The 19,367-nt window shown below is 44.6% G+C and overlaps 1 protein-coding gene across 4 annotated transcripts in view; it reads right to left on the bottom strand.

Annotated features, from left to right (window-relative positions):
* The window catches only part of LOC146172512 (mitochondrial amidoxime-reducing component 1-like), a 57,348-nt gene that overhangs the window by 13,174 nt on the left and 24,807 nt on the right, over positions 1–19,367 (bottom strand). For all 4 annotated transcript variants that reach the window (XM_084585843.1, XM_084585844.1, XM_084585845.1 and 1 more), the window contains exons 4-7: positions 15,045–15,192; positions 10,455–10,601; positions 10,321–10,382; positions 7,601–7,672 (exon numbers count right to left, since the gene is read on the bottom strand). In XM_084585843.1, the coding sequence (XP_084441969.1) occupies positions 7,601–7,672; positions 10,321–10,382; positions 10,455–10,601; positions 15,045–15,192 (429 nt within the window). The remainder of the gene's footprint in view (positions 1–7,600; positions 7,673–10,320; positions 10,383–10,454; positions 10,602–15,044; positions 15,193–19,367) is intronic.

Genomic DNA, 19,367 nt, shown 5'->3' with positions numbered 1-19,367 from the left:
GCTTCCTATCTCTTAATGTTACCCCTACCATTTTTTGTTCCATAGCCCTCTGGGTTGTCAACTTAAGCAGAACTCTCTTGGTTAGCCTCCACGTTTCAGCGCCATAGGTGAGTACAGGTAAGATGCAACTGTTACATACTTTCCTCTTTAGCGATACTGGTAAGCTGCTAGACATAATCTGCGAGTGCTTGCCAAATGCGCTCCATCCCAATCTTATTCTTCTTGTTATTTCCTTTTCATGGTCCAGATCTGCGGTTACTACCTGTCCTAGGTAGACATATTCGCCTACTACTTCCAGTATTTCGCTACCTAATGTAAACTGCTGTTCCTTCCCATGTAATCAGCCTCTTTTACTTTCGTGGTTTGGTTTGTGGGGTTTAACGTCCCAAAGCCTGCTTCCTACTCAAATCCTTTCTTACTCAAATACAAAAAGCCCTAAAAGCCCTCACAAACTACAATTTAAACCTCACTACTACAGTGGCAGTTTTGTTTGCAAGCATTGCTGTGTATATTAATGAAAAAAAATGGGTCACAGGGCCCCAATAGGTTCTTGTTTGTTGTCTAAACAGCAAACTTCCATGTTAATAAAGTGTAAAGGCATTGCAAGTTTCATCTGCAGAAAATCTTTTCGTAATATGAGTTGTACATGTCCATATTAACAGGGTCCATGTTAACGAGGCACAGCTGTATATGTAAACTTATTTTTTTTTTAGTTATGGTAATTACACAAACAGCCAGGCTGTGTTTTTAAACTGTGGGACTTGGAAGGACATTCCTCTCAGGAAAGTGTGCAAGATGATTACAACATTGTTTCATGAAACAAAAATTTGTTCAGCGGAAAATATGTCGGCTTAACTTGCTCTTAAAACTTTTACACAACAGATTAAAATGGGTCTTGTGGAGCCAGCAAAAACACTTCTAAAGGACAAGGACAGTAGGAAAGAATAAATGCCAATGTACTAGGTAGCAATTCTTGTTCTTGTTTTTCATGCAGCTTCTTCTTTTTCCACAAGCTAGCAATACAGTGCACTCGGATCAAGCCCTTTATAATTTGCCCAAAGTGACAACAGGACAAATTACAGGAAGCAGTGTGTATGTGTGCTTGTAATGCACACTATAGTTACCCACCTCACATGCACTGGCCTCAAAATGCTGCTTATTCTTTCATGATCCCAGAAGCAAGCACCCCCTTCCAACACAAAGCATCTGATAAGAGACTGCAGGACTATTTGAGCATTGCATATGACACAGACATTATTTATACTGGCTCTGCCTATGTACCCTATTTACTCGAATGTAACGCGAGGGGCGACTTTCCATACTGCTCAAGGGAAAAAATGAAACCACGAATGTAACACGAGATAAGCGCTTGAAGAAGTACCTTTAATAGGCATTATCGCCATTGCAGTCTAATCAAAAATGGTCATTCGTCGTCGTCGTCGGAGGCCGAGTTCTCGGAAACCCAGTCTTCCTTTTCAATCTCGTCCTTCCAGACGATTCGGAAGCCTTTGCGGTCAGGCCCAGATTTAAAAATCACCTCCCGCTGCATCCACCCCCCACGTAAGGTAGATTAGTAACGTCTAGCCGTCGAGCTGCCGCAGAATTTGATTCCTTCTGCTATCACAATAGTCTTTTTGAGGCGAGCATCGTACCGTGCACAGCACGCTGCCATTTTGCGAAATGCGATAACAACTGAAGTAACCCCGCTAATCCATTGCGAAAGATGCTACAAGAGCGGGATCAAGACGACAACATGATTCTGAGCCCATGAAAAAAAGCACGTTTTGTCTTTGGATGGATTGGGATTTGGCTGATTTGGGTTCCCCGGTACCCATGTTGCCAACATAACATCGTAAAACCGCGGAAACTAAAACCGAATGGTGGTGGATTCAATATGGCTGCACCCCGGCACTGCTTTAGCCGACCAAATCGCAGTATTCAATTATAATGCGAGGGTAGACTGAGAGCAGAAAATCATGAAAAAAAAAAAAAACTCGCATTAAATTTGAGTAAATACAGTACTTGGTCTCAATACATTACCAACCTGTATAAAGAATGTATTACATTGGCAATCAAGAATAGCACTTCATTTCATATTGAGCACAATGTATGTTGTGCAGTAGATTTTTAGAGATAAAATTACAATTGGCATAGCTCTTGAATCCATCTAACAGCAGTGACAAATGCAACATACATTCTTTACCACGTCAATGAATGGGCATATTGAACAGAATTCTAAATAGTCATGTTGATGTTTTTCAGGCCTCTCTCTAGTGCAAGCAGATGCCAGAAGCAAAGGTTCTGTCATTGTAAATGAAAAGGCAGAAGAATTTCTGCTAGTTTGTTAAGGAGAACACAGTTACATGTTGTTGTATGTGTTTCCAATGTGCAATGTGACCAAAGTGGACACCTGTTTTCCTTGCATAGCAACCATAAATCTACACCTCAAGTAACTATAACTTGGCAAAGCATGACATGGTCTATGTCATGCAGGACATGTTAAAATAATATGTGCTGAGTAATCGATCCTTTGCATACCACGCTGGTGGCAGCCCCAGGGTTTGGTTCCAGGGGGAGCAAAAGGGCTTCCTTTTAACCAAAAAAGAATAGAAACGATTTCCTCGTTTACTTTTTATTTGTAAAATGATACCATGCGCTTTGTTGTTGAGCAATAAATGGCAAACAAAGTAAATGTTTTAACTTAACTCATGCTTTGCATACAACGGTTCTGTGAGCAATATTCATTTATAATCATTTTTATATTTAGCTTACAATATTATAGCTTGAATAATAGTGCTCTGCTTCCAAGGTCTTTATATCTTGATTTGAAAAATGACTAGAGGAAAATTTTGCTTGCTAGAAGGCTTCTGAAATGGGAGGGGGGGCAGTGCTTCAGCTTCCATTATATCAGTTAAGACAACAGCTGCGTCACGACCGTTTCACCTTGAGGTGACCCCAAGAGGAAAGGTTATCTGCCTTTATGCCAGCAAACCCATGCATACCAAGTATCCTGGCTAAATCTAATCAAACATTAAATTAGGTAGAGTGGTCTAGGCTAGTGAAACCAACAGAGAACTATTCACAGTTGATTGCCCTAGTCTCCAGTGGCATTTCATTTGCCATGGTTTTTTTGCAGTTAGCAAAAACTAATTAGTGACTTCTTTATTTATTGGCCCCAGGAGCGAAGCATCAGCTGTAAAGTTGTAGATAGTGTTGAAAAACAGCTACCCGCAACGTTTGCATCCAGGTATTATTTCCATAGCTTTATTCACTGACTTCCAAATCGAGCTACCATACGACTAGCTGCTCACACATATCTCTCGCCCGCATCATGTAAAGCCACACCATAGAGAGCACTTCTGAAAAAAGCTGATTTTGTTCTCTGAGCCAAGTTTCGGGACACTGAAGTGGAATTGCTGTCATGCAGACGCTTTCTTCATTGTTCTTGTTGCTGTTTAAGGTTGTGAACAAACAAAAAATTATGCAAATAGAAAGCACCTTGGCGTAAATATTTCACTCAGCTGTTTTGGAAGACGGTTTACAACTTCCTTATTGATACTAATTGTTCTTGAAGCCAATAATTTGAATGTTAACCATACAGTCTTAATCATTAAAGGTTCTTAAAGGCCAGGCAACTCTCAACAGCCCGCAGCTGGATTAATTCACTGGGCTGGGCACATTGAGTTTTTGAAAGCTAGGACACCTGGTATATAACACACTCCCCCCCCCCCCCCCCCACCCCCCCATGGTCTCTCTCTCTCTATATTTTTTTAGTTGTGTTAATGTAACAGTCACCTTCCGTTTTAAGCAGATCACACAAATACTAGGATTTGATTTTGGGAACTGTAGGATTAAAGGAATATGTTTTATTGTACAAACAATTCTGAAATGAAAATAAATTCCATTCACCCGATACAACATGGCAAACTGCAGCTGATCTAAATACCTCAATTTCTGTCCTGGGCAACAATTACCCTGACTCTATTCCCACATAGCAATAGGATACATGTTTCATGCTGAAATGCTCATGCTTTAGCTTGCATGTTACAGCCCTGAACTGCACCCAAAAAATCGATCAGTTGTGAGTGAGCTGTTTTTCTCTTGATGTAATGCCGCTGAGTCTCCATTTCCTTTTCACACCTCTGTCCCATATTTTATTTTAATTTTCCTTTAGGGGGATGTGGTGGAAATCGAAAGAGAGCTTGCACTTGTTCACGCTTGAGGCTATTCATTGTTAGACCCTCTTCCATAATTGGTATCTTTCCCGGGTTGCGCTGGTTAAGGCTTCACTACGTTCCTTTTTTTTTTTGTAGCCATTTTCGGTATACAGTAAAACCTCGTTAATTCGACCCTCGTTAATTTGGAAAATCGGATAATTCGGACAGCCCATCCGGTCCCGTCAACCACATTTACTTTTCTATGGCGCAAAACTCTCGTTAATTGGGACAAATTTGGCCGCCCTACAGTTAATTCGGACAGGCAGCGGAGCTTGAATGTATGTGTAAAAGGCGGCCATGAGGGCGGCTGACGATGATGATGATGGTGAATGAGGGATAAGCCTGGCCACTATAGCACGGGTGGCGCTGGTGTTCAACCGAAATGTAACAGCACCATACTCATTGCTATAAACATCAAATGGGAAAAGGCACGATGGGATACTTTTTTGTTTTCTGCTGCTGGCCGTACTTTGCCATTTTCCCTTTGTTTTCTTTGCGTGTGCATCGTAGAGCGCGCTTTGTCTCAGCTGTTGCGAGCGTGTCGTACGCAAGGTGTGCGCTTTTTTTTTTTCGCGAGGTGTGTGCGTCAAGCTGGTGCTGAAGTGTGGACAGCAGTCCCCTGTTCTCATTTTTTCCCGTGGAACAAGCCCGATAGCGCTGCGTTCTTAGGCCCCCGCGATGGCTACCGCGGCCCCAGCAAAGCGGGCGAAGTACTGCAAAGCGAAGGTCTTGGGAGAAAAAGTCGAGATATTGAAAGCCGTAAAGGAAGGAATGCCTCGACAAGTCATCATGGCAAAGTTTAACGTGAAGAGGTCCACGCTGAGCTCATACATAAAAAATGAAGCTCAGATTTTCGAAGCTTACGACGGACAGAAGTTCAGCGACAAGCGAAAAATACTCCGGACAGCAGCACACCCAAAGCTAGAAGAGGCACTACTTCGGTGGATTTCTGACTAGCGAAATGCACAGCTGCCCTTGAGTGGACCCCTCATCTGTGCACAAGCAGAAAGGTACGCACTAATGATGGACATTGAAGCCTTCAGTACATCAGAAGGATGGTTTGACCGATTTAAGAAAAGGCATAATCTAGTCTTCCGTAGTGTCTGCGGCGAAAAAGGCGCTGTGGATGAAAGCGTTGAGAACGATTGGAGGGCTCAGCTGCCGAGGCGCCTTGCTGCCTATGAGCCCTGCAATGTATTTAATGCAGACGAAACGGCACTTTTTTACAAGGCTCTGCCTGATAAGACAATCACTTTTAAAGGGGACCCGTGTGTCGGCGGCAAGCGGAGTAAGGACAGAGTGACAGTTTTGCTTGCTGCGAATATGACCGGCACGGAGCGGCTGCCACTGCTGGTTATTGGGAAATCTCAAAAGCCGCGGTGCTTCAAGAATATAAAGCAGCTGCCAGTACAATACCGAGCGAACAAAAAGGCTTGGATGACGTCGGAAATATTTCAAGCATGGCTACGACAACTTGACCGCGGCTTTTCAGTCCAAAAACGCAAGGTGCTGCTTGTCGTTGACAACTGCAGTGCACACAGCAATATGCCCGGGCTCAAAAACATTGAATTACTTTTCCTGCCACCCAACACCACTGCTTCCCTCCAACCGATGGATCAAGGAATTATTCAATACCTGAAGAGCCGGTACAGGAAGCAGGTGCTTCAATGTATGCTCTTATGCACGGAAGCTGGACGCAAGTATGACGTCACACTTCTAAGTGCACTACACATACTGGTGCATGTGTGGAGAGGCACACCACCTGCAGTGATCGCCAACTGCTTCCGACATAGTGGTTTCGGTGATAGCACCGACTCCATCGGTGTGGACGGCTTCGATGCCAATGAAGATGATGAAGACTACAAAAGCGTTCTGCCATCAAATGTTCGGCTGAGTGATTACGTCGCTATCGACAGTGACGTTGTCGTTACTGGCCACCTCACCGACGGTGAAATCATCGCAGAAGCCTTAGGAAGCGAACAGCCCAGTTCCGAAGACGATGACGATGCATGCGATGAACTGCCGCATCACACTGTGACGGAGGCTGTTGACGCCCTGAGAGTTCTGGAGGACATTTGTGCAGGCTCTGCAGACAGCGTACGTGCACTGCACCATTTGGCAGAGGTGCGTAAGATAGTAGTTGCGATGCAAGTTTCTCGCACAAAGCAGACATCTATAACAGATTTTTTCAAAAAATAAAGGTATGTTGGTGTGGGACAGTTTGTTGCGTTTTTTTTTGCCCCTCTCGATAATTCGACATTCGGTTAATTCGGACATTTTGTCCGGTCCCGCGAAATCCGAATTAACGGGGTTTTACTGTACATGCCAGAACCCTCATATCATTCCTTTTTGAATGTTTCAGCATTCATGATTTTAACGCTTGGTGAATGTCGCCATTGCAGACTCTCGTATTCTATCCTCACTGTACACATACACCTCGGCATCGATGGGAACGGTGCGTGATAGTTTTGCAACTCGTTATTGGGCTGACTCGCGCCCACAAAACAAAACGGCTTCATCAATAGTAAGTAGCAATCGTGCTCATTGGTTGTCAACTATGAATGCACGTTCATTCGACAGTGCTCAACTTAAATTCGGCAAAAACATCCAGATAAATCAGCGATGCATACTAGAAAAGTCACAAAAGTGAGCAGACGATTGTGGCGGCAGCTACGAACCGTGTGAGCAAAGGCCCATTCAAATTTACGGTAGTGGCCATGTAAGCACTCAAGAACTCTACTGAAGCGCTACTCATTTGGCAGCTGACGAGAGCCCATGATCACAGCAAAAACCACACCATGGTGATCCTGAGGCAAGCGAACTGCGCCAAGGTGCTCAAATTGGTAGCAGCCCGCAGCACGGATTGCGTGCCAGCTTTGAATATCATTTGAGGGAGCATGCTATTGGACAGAAAACGATGCCCAGGCACGTCAATCGGGACACTGAAACCATCCAGCTGAACGGCCGTCGGCAAAACGATCGTACAACACCCCTTCCACACCACGTCTGCATGCAGACAGAAATCAGGTGGACCGCGGGCTTGCGGAACCGGTCGAAAAGTGAACGTACAGTGGCCTTTAGCTTGTGAATGAAGCTCCCTCTCAACCCTTATTTGGTTCTCTTTCATACTACTGAAGCTCGCAATTCAGCACCTGTAACAGTGGACACTTGACCAAGTTGTGCATTCTTTCTTATTGAGCAAGCAAAATGAAGACAAGGACATAGAAAGGCTAGAGAAGATGCAGTGTATTTTGTCCTTTCTGGTATTCTGCACGCTTACCCAAAGCAAAAAAATGAAAATGAGCCTGCGAACTCGTGCCAAGTGGAAAAATGTCAATCGAAATATCGAAGTAGGTTAACTGAGAAAAGAATGGTATGCTTACTTTCGCAAGGTCGTCAAGGGCTCCTGGTCAGTCCTGACGCCCGCATCTTGGTCAACGGTTGTGAGGAGGCACCTGAGTCATGGTCACCAGTTGGATATCGTGAAAACTCTTTTTAGAGTACAGTGGGCATGGTAAGAATAAGAATTTCACTGTACATAATTAAAGGGTTAGAGACAACAAAGTAAAAGGCTGTGCAAAACTTGTCATGTACTTCCTTCTTGTGTAAAGACCATCACAGTCAAGTATTAAACTCAAGGGAGGCACAGAAAACATTTCAATTCTCTTAAAGTTTGAGAAAATGCTTGCTCTCAAATCGTGGACCCATCGCTAATGCATTGACTGTGACTTAGATTCAATGAAAAAAGCATAATTAGGTATTTGTGATCTCACTGCAAAATTTTCTGACATAAGAGACGATGCTTTAGCTTTTCAGATGTGTTGCGTTGGCTCTTCCATTGTGCCCATACTGTATGCGTATACCACTGTGACATCATTTTAACAGCTCTAACGGAACGACGACAAGACAGCTCACTGTAGCCAAAACTTTACTTGATGATCATTTTCAGTCACTAAAGTTTGCGAAGACTGTCACTGCCGGCACAGCAATTGTCAGCGGACTAAAGCTTTATGGCAGACGACGTTGCTGTCAGTTGCTGTAGCCAAGACTGGAGTGGTTGGGTGGTGCAGCAGTGTAGCACTCCTTGGCTTCGTACCAGAAAAGACAAATGTTACCAGGACTGCCTGCTATGCTCGTGTAACAGTAGCATGCCTGCACAAGTGCGGAGCTTTTGAAAACGGCGCCTCCAGCAGGTACGCCAGGTGATGAACTGCGCTGCTTGCTAATTGCCCTACTGGTCGCCAGGCCTAGTCGGTTTCAGCAGATGCACTTCAGAATGGGTCAACACTGTGTCTTTCGTCACCGCTTTACTAGGAGGCGCATCTCAAAATTAGTTTGATAGGATGAGTGTTCGGCAACCGGCCTCAATTGGCCTACTTTTCTCTCCACAAGTAGCGTCAATGACTGCTGCTGGCTGCTCGCACCATTGCTCGGCGGACTGGGTGACACCGGCGCTTCGTGGTGAATGTATGCGCATTCTGTGATGTAAGCAACTGTAGATTTCAGTTTACAGTAGCCATAATTTTACTCGACAGACATTTTCATTCGCAAAAATTTTTGAATTTTCTCTTCACAGTCACTAGTCGCACATATGAAAGCAGTGCTCAAAACAGTGCACGAAAGTGGTGCCTCGATTACTGCGATGCAAACTATAACTCATGACCAATTACACACCTTCCTTTATAGTTAAAGCCTCTTCCACTATTTAATTTTTCCCAGCCTCTTGTACAGCACAGGAATCTGGGCGAAATTGTAGCAAAGCAAGTGGCCCTCAACGTCGGTGCTGCTATGAGCAACAAATTTCCGCGGTGTGAAACAGTGCTGCCAAATCTTGGAGAACAAATTGGTAACAGCTGTTAGGGGGTGACAACAACACGTTTCTGAATAGTTCGTGTTGACGCAGCGTGACAGGATCACCAACCCGATGCAAGCATCATATTTGTAGATGCAGTTGATCAACAGTTTTCGCAGTGGGACTACGTCACTGTGGAGTCACACTGTGGCGAGTATGTGCCTATTTGTTGATGTCACAAGTTTTTGGTGCACGTGACATTTCAATGTTGTCTTCTGTTTTTTGACATCTAGTAAAAACCTGGCAACTATGAACCAATTTCAAAACTGCTGCGTACTAATACAGTCAAACCTTAATATAATGAACCACAATGTAAAGAAATTCGCAATGTAATGAAATTTTTTTATTTCTCAATCTCTGCCCCATTGAAGACCATCTGTTTTTTGCACGGTTAAATGCAGTAATTTTGTACTACACTTTCAATTTAACAAGGTCCTCAGGCATCGTGTTCATGTACAAGCAGCCACCGTAACAATCGAGTGAGAACTAAAACTTCAGATGAAACACACTGAATTTGACATTTGCCCTTTTAAGCGCATATTTGGCCGGCAGTCTGGAATCCGCGAGTGAAGCAAAATAATGACAGGGACATACTGCCCCGCCATCTGACGTGTGGATACAAAACTCACAGTGCAGAAGATTTAGGATTCATCATGCCATGACATCACTGGCCAGTCAAAACAACGAAGCACTAACCGAAATTTACTCGCGAAATAACCCCCCCCCCCCTTTTTTCGACGTGAGCTTGATGGGAGGGTTCAAAACATGAAAAAAGTTGAGATTCTTTTCTTCTTTTTCATGAGTCGTCGATCATTCTAGTCATCAATTATCAAAGAAAGCATGCAGTCAGCTGCAATCATGATGCCGGCTTTCGGCATCCTTTGCTTCCAAAGGTGTTTGCTGCTATCACACGTTTTAATCATTCTATGGTAGAGGACGGTGCCCATCCCAATTGCTGCTTGATAAAACGAACGTACCGAAAACCAGGCTTGCACAACTGGCTAAGCCGAGCAAGCCACTGCAGGCACTCCTTTCAAGGCTGCTGACACTCTGCCAAGACCCGAGCGATTTTTGACGTCCAATGCTGGGGGTGCGAGCATTTTGCAAGTAAATACGGTAGTTTGACGCCCAATGTTGGGGGTGCGAGCATTATGCGATTAAATACGGTACTGAAAACGTAGCTCATTTGGCATGGCAACCTTATTACTGCCACAAGCACTAGCAGAAAAGGCAATGAGAACAGACTATTACCTTGTGGTTCGATGTGAAAACGCCATCACTGCATCGGCTATCCTCATGCGCTCCCAGTGGTCCTAAACAGAGCAGAGCTGCTCAGCACTACGCACACAAGTCAAGAGCTCAGCAAGCCACATGTACTCATTCACCTCTGCATGAGCTTCACACTCATCAATAAAGAAGGCTGGTCGAAAATTGTGCCGGCCAATGTTGCTGTCTGCAGGAAGCCTTGATAACAGGACATCAAGAGATGCCTTTGAGAGGACATGAAACGCCGACTCGTCATGGCAAGCAACCTGAAAAACATTCCATGAACAACATATGGCATATGCATTCCACTGCATAAGGTTCATGTATACAAGTGTTACACTTTCTTTTTACCCTTTTCATTAGAAAGAAAGAGGGAAATAACAATTAGGAACCACATAAGGAAGTAGAGCTTGACTCTCATGCCCATCTCCTCACTGTGGAGAAGTTATTTCTACAGCATTCTACCAAATTAAGAGAAGACGCCGAGATCTTGCCCTGAGGAGTCAGTGGTGTGATCATTTGCAAAAGAACAGGCTTGTAACTATACCCGTCACATGTCGTGGAATGCCATGATGCCTACACATACAAAACAAAACCTGCCAAAGTGTGATTATAATACAAAGCTTACAAACAGCTATTAACCCTTTCGCTGTCACGAATGTACCGGTATGCTTTCGCGCTTCCCTCACCGACGTACCAGTACGTTCTCGTGCATTCAAAACTTCGCACCTAAGTGCAAAGCTGGCACACTTGGACAGGCTGCGCCATCTGTAATATTTTTTTACAAGTTCGTACTTCCGCCCACATTGTGTTGGTACGTATATACTGAAGAGTATGGAGCGACCGCGCCCACCCCCGCCATCTTCTTTGCTGGTGGGTGCGGTCACTCCGCACGCGCTACTCTATCATGCTAAGCGATCACGCGGCGTGCATGTTTCGTGGCGCGTGCGTGTGGTTACGGGTTCAAGGGTTGTTCTGCCATCTGCCGCAGGCTTGCAGGTTTTTATTTTTATTCTGTTGGTGTGTCTGCTATGACGCGTCACGTTCAGGAGCTTGTGCCGTTGCCTTTTCAACAGGTCGACACATGACTTGATCACTGCTTTAGCTCTCTTTTGCTACACCCTTGCTTGCGGCTAGCAGCAACAAAGGAGGTTTTTTTAGCCTCTTTCCATGTCCCTCTGTCATCTTGATTTTACAAAGTGCTATTTCTCTCCGTTGTGCGGGCCGCCGAAAGTGTGCCCGCCATGCGCGCGGTTACTTTCGGATATCTGACCGCACGGGACCTTCGACTGCGGACTGGAGTGAAGGCTCTTTTGATTATAAATACGAGCCGAGCTCAGATTTGGACTCTCAAGAAGTATTGAGCAGTTTTTTCTTATATTATCCTCATTTATCTCATTTATCTTATTTATAGTAAAGCTGACAATGATGATGTTAATTAACAACACCTGCAGAACACTAAAATGTGCATATTTCGTTGACTATGTTATTTGTATAGCAATCGTAATAAAAAATAAATCACTATGCTCGTTTTCTGATATGCTCCTTCCCTGAAACCAAGCAGACACTGGGGGTGCGTCACGGCCAAAAATGCCCGACGGCAAAAAAGTTAATAAAGAATTCTGCAACAGTACTGTAGTTTTAAGCTATCGTCTAAGAAATGCACTCCTGAAATAATTCTTTACTCATCAATAGATGCATTGCTGGTGACATAATCAAGTAATTTCTTTTTGCAGTTGCACTCACTCCAAGATATTTTCTCCCACATGTCGGGCAACTAGCCTCCGAAAGCAATTTTGCACTTCCTCCCTCTCCCAAGGAGAAAATAGCTGGTTTGGTTTACATCCAAAATGACTTCAACTATGAGGGATCTGTAGTGCAGTGTTTCTCAAATGGGGGTCTGCGAAGCGATTTTCAGGATTCGTGAAATCGCGCTCACAAGGGGTGGGTCACAAAAGTGAACTGTGCATCATGCTACGGCAGGGGTTCGTAAACTGGATATCCCAGCACCCTTCGGCTCCTCAGAATGCTTCCTGGGTTCCTCAAGCATCTAAAGCCATGCATGAATCAACTCCTGAAATTTTATCCATTTTATTTTTTACCGATAAACAATTGCAGTACTAACCATAAGAGGTTCATAGAAATATTTTAAAGCAGTGATATATGAGTTTAAAGGCTGAACATTCTTGCACTTTTCCACCAAACCACTATTTCAGTTTATACATTATGCAGGCACTGGGGCAGTGTTTGTATGCTTTTGTCATACCAGCTCGCAGCCATGTTGTTAAAGTGTCAAACCTCAGATTTCACTTCGTTATTGTAGCTGAAGCAAATCTGGGTCATATATTCTTTTAACTTAGGAAACAAGTGGTAGTCACTGGGTGCCAGGTTCAGACTATAGGGTGAGTGGGTGATTTCTCATCTGAAATGTTGCAGGAAAGCAACAGTTAAACTGATGGGTGATGTGGGACAAGCATTATTGTGAAGTTAAGTCTCATGCCCTTGCTCAACATTCCTCTTGTTTGATTCTGAATCACCAGTCTTGAGTTTTTTCAGTGTCTCACATAATACCAGAGAAGGGCAACCTCGCGAGGTCAGGCTGAAACTTCATGAGGTTGCCCACTTCTGTTCAAAGTTATATCAGAGTTCTCGATACTATGCAGCTCTAAGAAGCCTTTCTTTAATCACCATTGGATGCTCCAGTTGCCTAGAAGTCTGACAAATGTCCAATGTATTACTGTTGCTGCAACACGTAAGGTGACGAAATGGCCCCATGGGCAACCTCATGCGGTTAGGCTGAAACCTCATGAGGTTGCCCACCTCTCTGCCAGTGCTTGCATTATAGTTCCAGGAGCCACTAAGTCGACCAATAACATGCGCTTTTGATCCCAAAACAGTTGCCATGACTTTTCCAGCAGACTGCTTCACTCAAATTTTTGTGATTTAGGTGAACAGGAATGATGCCACACATGTGATTCCTATTTTGTCTCGGGTGCGAAGTGGAATGCCCAGATTTAGCCACCGCAGTAACAATGGGATACAAAAGTTGTTCCTTTCTTGAGCATTGCACCGAAAAAGTTTGCGAGAAGATTCAATGCGTTGGTGTGGGTGGTTCGGTGTCAGCATTCACAGGACCTATCAAACACACCTACCAGTATTTCAATTTTTCTGTCAAAATTCTATGGATGAGAGTAATTAGGACACCTCAGGAACCAAAATGCAGTGATCACCGAAAGTGGTGCTCCCATCTCACTGCATCATTTATTCAACCTTCGCAGTTAAATTTGGGATTGAATTTCAGTGCGACCAGCTGTAAACTCTTTACGTCACTTACAGATGTTTCTGACATCCGTGCATGAGTTTCCATACACTTCCATCAATTGAAGATTAATTTTGACAGGTTGTAGGCCTCGTGCACTCAAAAATCAAATAAATGCATCAACTTCGCACTTGGTGATAGCAGCCAGCCGGAGCTCCATTACAAATGGTTTCTGTGCCAAGAATGACCAGCCACATGGGCAAGCAATGGCTTGTTTGGTGGAGGAAAAAGCAACATAGCAGTGTGGCCAACAATCATGCTAAGTTTTCCTGTAGCCCCAGTGCCTTGCAGGCCTTACTTAGGGGATTACCCTTATACTGCATTTGTTTATTGTTGACCATTATACTTGTACAGCCAATCATTAATTAATCCTGGCCACTTTTTGAAAGGCCAGGTGGCTGCATTATCTTTTCGGCATGGATGTCAGTCGGAAGGCCTGACATGCACCATTTTAGCCCCTTTTGAGAACCACTGGAGCTTCACAAGGCTAAAAATGCAGAGGACCTATGCGCTGTAATAAAATGCAATTAGTATTACAACACTAGACCTAAGCTGCATGATACAGTGAGAGCAGTGGATCTGGAATGGTGCTGTACTAGCACTTACTGCAGAGGCCATGCACCAGCAAACACGGGATTAGGTCTGACATGGGATTAGGTCTGACACAGAAAGCAGCAAAGTCAGATAATAATAGAACACACTGGCCTGGCACAAATGCAAACAACAAACCACAGGGAAGAGCAGAAAAATTTATATCCTCATATTGAAAAACAAATGCCCCAGTGTAAAACAGAGCAGATGTCAGAAAACAACATAGCACCCTACAATCAGTATAATGAACCAGCAAATGCTTGGGCACCTTTTCTGCCTCAGGTGCATCTGCCATGTCACCAGTAGGATACGTGGACAAAAACTGTAAAACTGACAATGTCAAGAAGGTCCACGGATGGGCTTCGATTTTAATTTCTTACCATTAATCACCGTGCAAAAGGACAGTAATATTTTGCTACAATGATAACTGCCTGATCTGCACAATAAACATGCTCGCTCCAAATGCCCTATCATAGTGGTGAGTCCTTTAGCCAACAATCTGCTAATGTAATATTTTTCACAGCCCAAGCTTCGCACTCTGAAACTTCACAGGAAACAAACTGCTTTGGGGGACAATGGCTAAGACTATGGGGTACAAATTATTGAACTGTATTATATACCAGACATGCCTGCCCAACTACTGACATCATGCACTATTATGCCAGAGTCAGCATCACTAGAGACCGAGTATAAATGCACCTCAAGGCATGCTGCTGAGACCAAGCAGACAGGAATCCTTTTATCGCTGCCCTGTTAAAATTAAAAGAGAGGCATTCATATAGAAAAAAATGCATCATACCACAGCTGGACGGTTTACTGCTTGGTCAAGTGTCTCCTGGTCAAGAATGATCCTTACAAGCCGAATGCCATCTTTCTGGAGGTACTTTCTCAGCCATCGTGATGCTTCCTCTGACACTTCCACAGCTGTGTAGCTGAATTTCCGCATCCTGTATTCAATGCACGAACAGAACAAGCAATCAGTGGAAGTCTGCAACTGCAATCTTTTGAAAAAAAAAAAAAAGGCTAAAAAATGTGAGGCAATGCAGGCCGGATATATTAACGCGATACCTTCGACATCATATAAGCTGACTATGCAAGTGCTTAGCTCATCCCCCAAAAATATTCACATCAGATTTTTAGACAGCTTTCCTAATTGTCATTCCTGTTATGATAAATAACACAAAGCCTTACACAGCTGTGCTACTGAAGACAAGCAGTGAACTAAATCGTCCGCATGCTTTTCAGGAGTATCTAACTGGTGATGTGCTGCGCCAGTTGGTTACTGCCAGTGCAGTGACCTGCTTACACCAGCAAGACACTATACACACGTGACCACCACTGTAGGCTGCACATGGAAACACTTCTCTCGGTGGTCCCGGGAAATTCGGTTCTATCTTCAGCCAGCACTAAACGCTTTGCCATTGCTTTGCGTCACATAAGATAGTGATGGTTACCTTGCAGTACCTCAAGTTTGAAGCGTTCTTTCCAAGCATACAATTTCTGCATGAAAAATACCTCTAACATCTGTTAGCTATCTCTCATAAAGCATATCAGTACTAATGCATGAGTCATCCCTGCTGTTCTAGTAATCAGCATTATCAGCAGTGAATGAATGAAGTGGTACACAGTGCTGGCATTGCATCTGTAATGTTAAAGTGACTTGGCATTTGCATTTTGCTCTGTTTCCCATTTCAGCACTCATCCTAAAAAACTCAAGATTGGACCAATTCATAAGTGAGGTGCTTGGAAAGGCGAGTCTGACATTAGCTAGAGCAGATCAAAAACATACGAGTCATGGGCACTCTTTGGCCAAGTTGCCCTTGTGCAATTAAAATCAAATCATCACGATTGCTAGCACAAGTGGGTTTAAGGATCACATCAACATTGCTGAAACTGGGGCGCATTTAAGCAGAGCTTGGTTCATAGACAGTAGCCTTTTATAAAAGCCCATGGTGGAATTTCAAGCATGACACACAAAACCAGACAAGCAAGTAGATGAGAGGACTGGTAATTTTTTACTCGTCCTACCCCATGTGTTGCATCAATTCTGTTCTAAATAAGTGTACATCATGGGAGGTCTTCCACTGCTAAAGCGCCTGAAAATGTGCAATAGGTAAGAAATGCAAACAATGAAGAGTGTCGAGAAACCAGATGATGGCCTTAACAGCTCGCTGCCCATCGTTATTGATTTGATTTGGCTTATGTGATTTTGACGTCCCAAAGCAATTCAGGCTATATGAAAGAAGCCATAGTGGAGGACTCCTGAAATTTAGACCACCTGTGGTAATTAATGTGCACTGACATCGCACAGCACACGGGCGCCTTGTTTTTCGCCTCGATTTCTCGAAAAGCGGAGGCCGGGATTCGATCCTGCATCCTTAGACACAGCAGTTGAGCGCCCTAACCACTGCACCATTACTGTAGGGCGCCCACTGTTTTTAGAGTTCTGACAAGGAATAAGGCAAATGAACAAACAATCAGAGCTATGGAAATAGAATAAATCGTCTGGCAGCAGATTACAATAGCATGTCTTCCCATTCATCATGTTTTTAGTAGTGTTTTCTAATGAAATGAAGCATTAGCCAGATTTGCTAGCGATACAGTCCAGAGATGCTGGCCACCTACACAGAATGTCTCACTACTGCAAAACAAGTGTTGCTTAGCAATTGAACCATTCAAAAGGTTTAAGGCAATTGATAAATATAAAAGGAAATACAACGCATCAGCTAATGGCCACTCAAATAGGGGACTTTGCCACAAGCTTTGAGAAGTGAGAGGAATGTTCAATTACACATCACTGCTTCAAGATGGAAAGCATTTTAAGAAATAAAGGGTTGATACAGTGGGGGTTCACCTAGCTCTGTCCCATTAAAGAGAATCTTACCCAGGAGAGTGAATTAGTTACCTTAAAGGTCCACTGAAATGAGTCACCAAGAAGGGTAAACAACGCCATAACACTGATATATATTGAACCACCCATCATCATCATCATCATCAGCCTGACTATACCCACTGCAGGGCGAAGGCCTCTCCAATATTTCTCCACTTAACCCGGTTCTGTGCTAGCTGCATCCACTTGACCCCTGCGAACTTCTTAATCTCATCCGCCCACCTAACTTTCTGCCGCCCCCTGCTACGCTTTCCTTCCCTTGGAATCCAGTTTGTTACCCTAAGCGACCATCGGTTATCCTCTCTTTGCACTACATGTCCTGCCCATGCCCATTTTTTCTTCTTAATTTCCACTAGTATGTCGGTAACCTGAGTTATTTCTCTGACCCACTCTGCACGCTTCCTATCTCTTAATGTTACCCCTACCATTTTTCGTTCCATAGCCCTCTGGGTTTTCCTCAACTTAAGTAGAACTCTCTTGGTTAGCCTCCACAAAAAGTGAATTTTTGCGGGAGAATGAACCACCCATCATTCTCCCGCAAAAATTTTCGATCTAGCTTCTGCAACACCAGAGATATCGGCGATTAAAAATGACCCTTTAAATCTTCCCTCTCAACTCGTACGCCGAAGGGAACCATAAAAAAATAAAAAATACAAGCAAGTTCAAAGCTCCGCCCAGAAATACGTCACTTCGACGAACTTCCGGTTGTCGCGCTCTCGCTTGCTGGCGTAGTCGCGTCAACCCGTCCTCGCTCGCACACGCCTGAGGAGTTCACCAGTTCACGCAGCGACGGTTAGTGTAACCGCGAACCCGTGGTTAGCCCATGTTACACGGTAGACCAAACCATGGTTACACCACTAACCGCGGTTATCGCAAACCGAGCTTGGCGACCTCGGTTTGCGTCGTTAACCAAGGTTATGGCGGCATCTGTTGACGGCTACTCGTCGGCGCCCGAGTGCGCGAAACGTACGAGTGGGTCTGCTTCACAAAGTTATTCATTTGCCCACTGTATCATGTTGAAAGATTGATGAATAGAACATGGTGCCACCCGACGTCTTCGATTACAGCCGACAGCGCAGCGACTGCGTACTGAAGCCTTGTCTTGCCTGCAGTATCGTTTGAACAGCTTGTTGGTGAGCAGAACGTCAAAAAATGCGTGGCCTTAGCTATGAAAGTACACGAGTTTGCAACGCTTGTAGTGCGTGATGCCGCGAGCAGGCTGAGGTATGTTCCACAATTACCGTGGGGGTGGGGCGCGCGAGCGTGGCGGACGACGGCGCCGTGCACGACCGTCCCTAGCCGTCGCTAGGCCTAAATTGTTGCACTTCGAAGTCGCGGCGGTTGGCGCTTTGGAACTGATCAACGCTGTCGTAAATCGCCTACTTATGAAACACCCTTATAGTGAATCCTATCCTGCCATAGTAAAAGAATCATAGGATTAACTCTGGCGACGCATTAATCACAGGGCTAGTACGAGCAGATCGGATGAGCCGTAATGCACCAGCAGCAGCTGGCTTGAGCAGAAACTTGCTTGTATCACGGCTATCGCTCTTACCAGCAATTTGCTGCTGGCCAGTGATCCTCACGAGAGCTTCATACTTGATATCTGGCTCAGTATTCCAGATGGCAACAAATTTTAGCACGCTTTATTTCGGACATGGATGCTAACAATCCGCTGCGTCGCTCGCGTACGGTATGCGGGAGGAGGGGCCACAGCGGCGTTGTTTACGGCGGTCGAGGAGGTGCTGCCATCGTGCGGTGCTTGACCGTGCTGTTGACGCCTCGTCGGATGACACTCCGGTACTCCTGAAACCACGTTATATAAATAAGATATTTGTAAATGCAGCTTCGTTCCGCCGATCACTGCGTCGCTTCGGTTGCTGTACTTGATGGGCAATGGCCGCCCTAACCGATAAGGGCGGCGAGCTGTGTAACAACAGCCCGCACAGAGCAGCGCACGAGCAGACGACTTTCGCAGCTACCGGAAGTGTGTCCGCGACGTCATGGCTGCAGTGGCCGCAGCGAATGGCAGCTTCTAGCAAGTCTTGCCAGTCAACTCACCCCTGACGTCACGGTTTAAGCAAATAGTTTCATGCGACACCGCCAAGTGACGACCTCTTTGCCCGCGAATTTCAAAAAATGCTGTTTTTAAAAATTAATAATAAATCGCTAGTTTGTTCCAAGGAGTTATACTTTGGGTTAATGCTCAAAAGTATTTGTTCTACACACTGA

The sequence above is a fragment of the Amblyomma maculatum genome, unplaced genomic scaffold (genome assembly GCF_055883805.1).
Source record: "Amblyomma maculatum isolate TAMU_Amacu unplaced genomic scaffold, ASM5588380v1 scaffold_13, whole genome shotgun sequence".
Classification (NCBI taxonomy): Eukaryota; Metazoa; Arthropoda; class Arachnida; order Ixodida; family Ixodidae; genus Amblyomma; species Amblyomma maculatum.
This window is presented reverse-complemented; position numbering and strand designations above follow the sequence as displayed.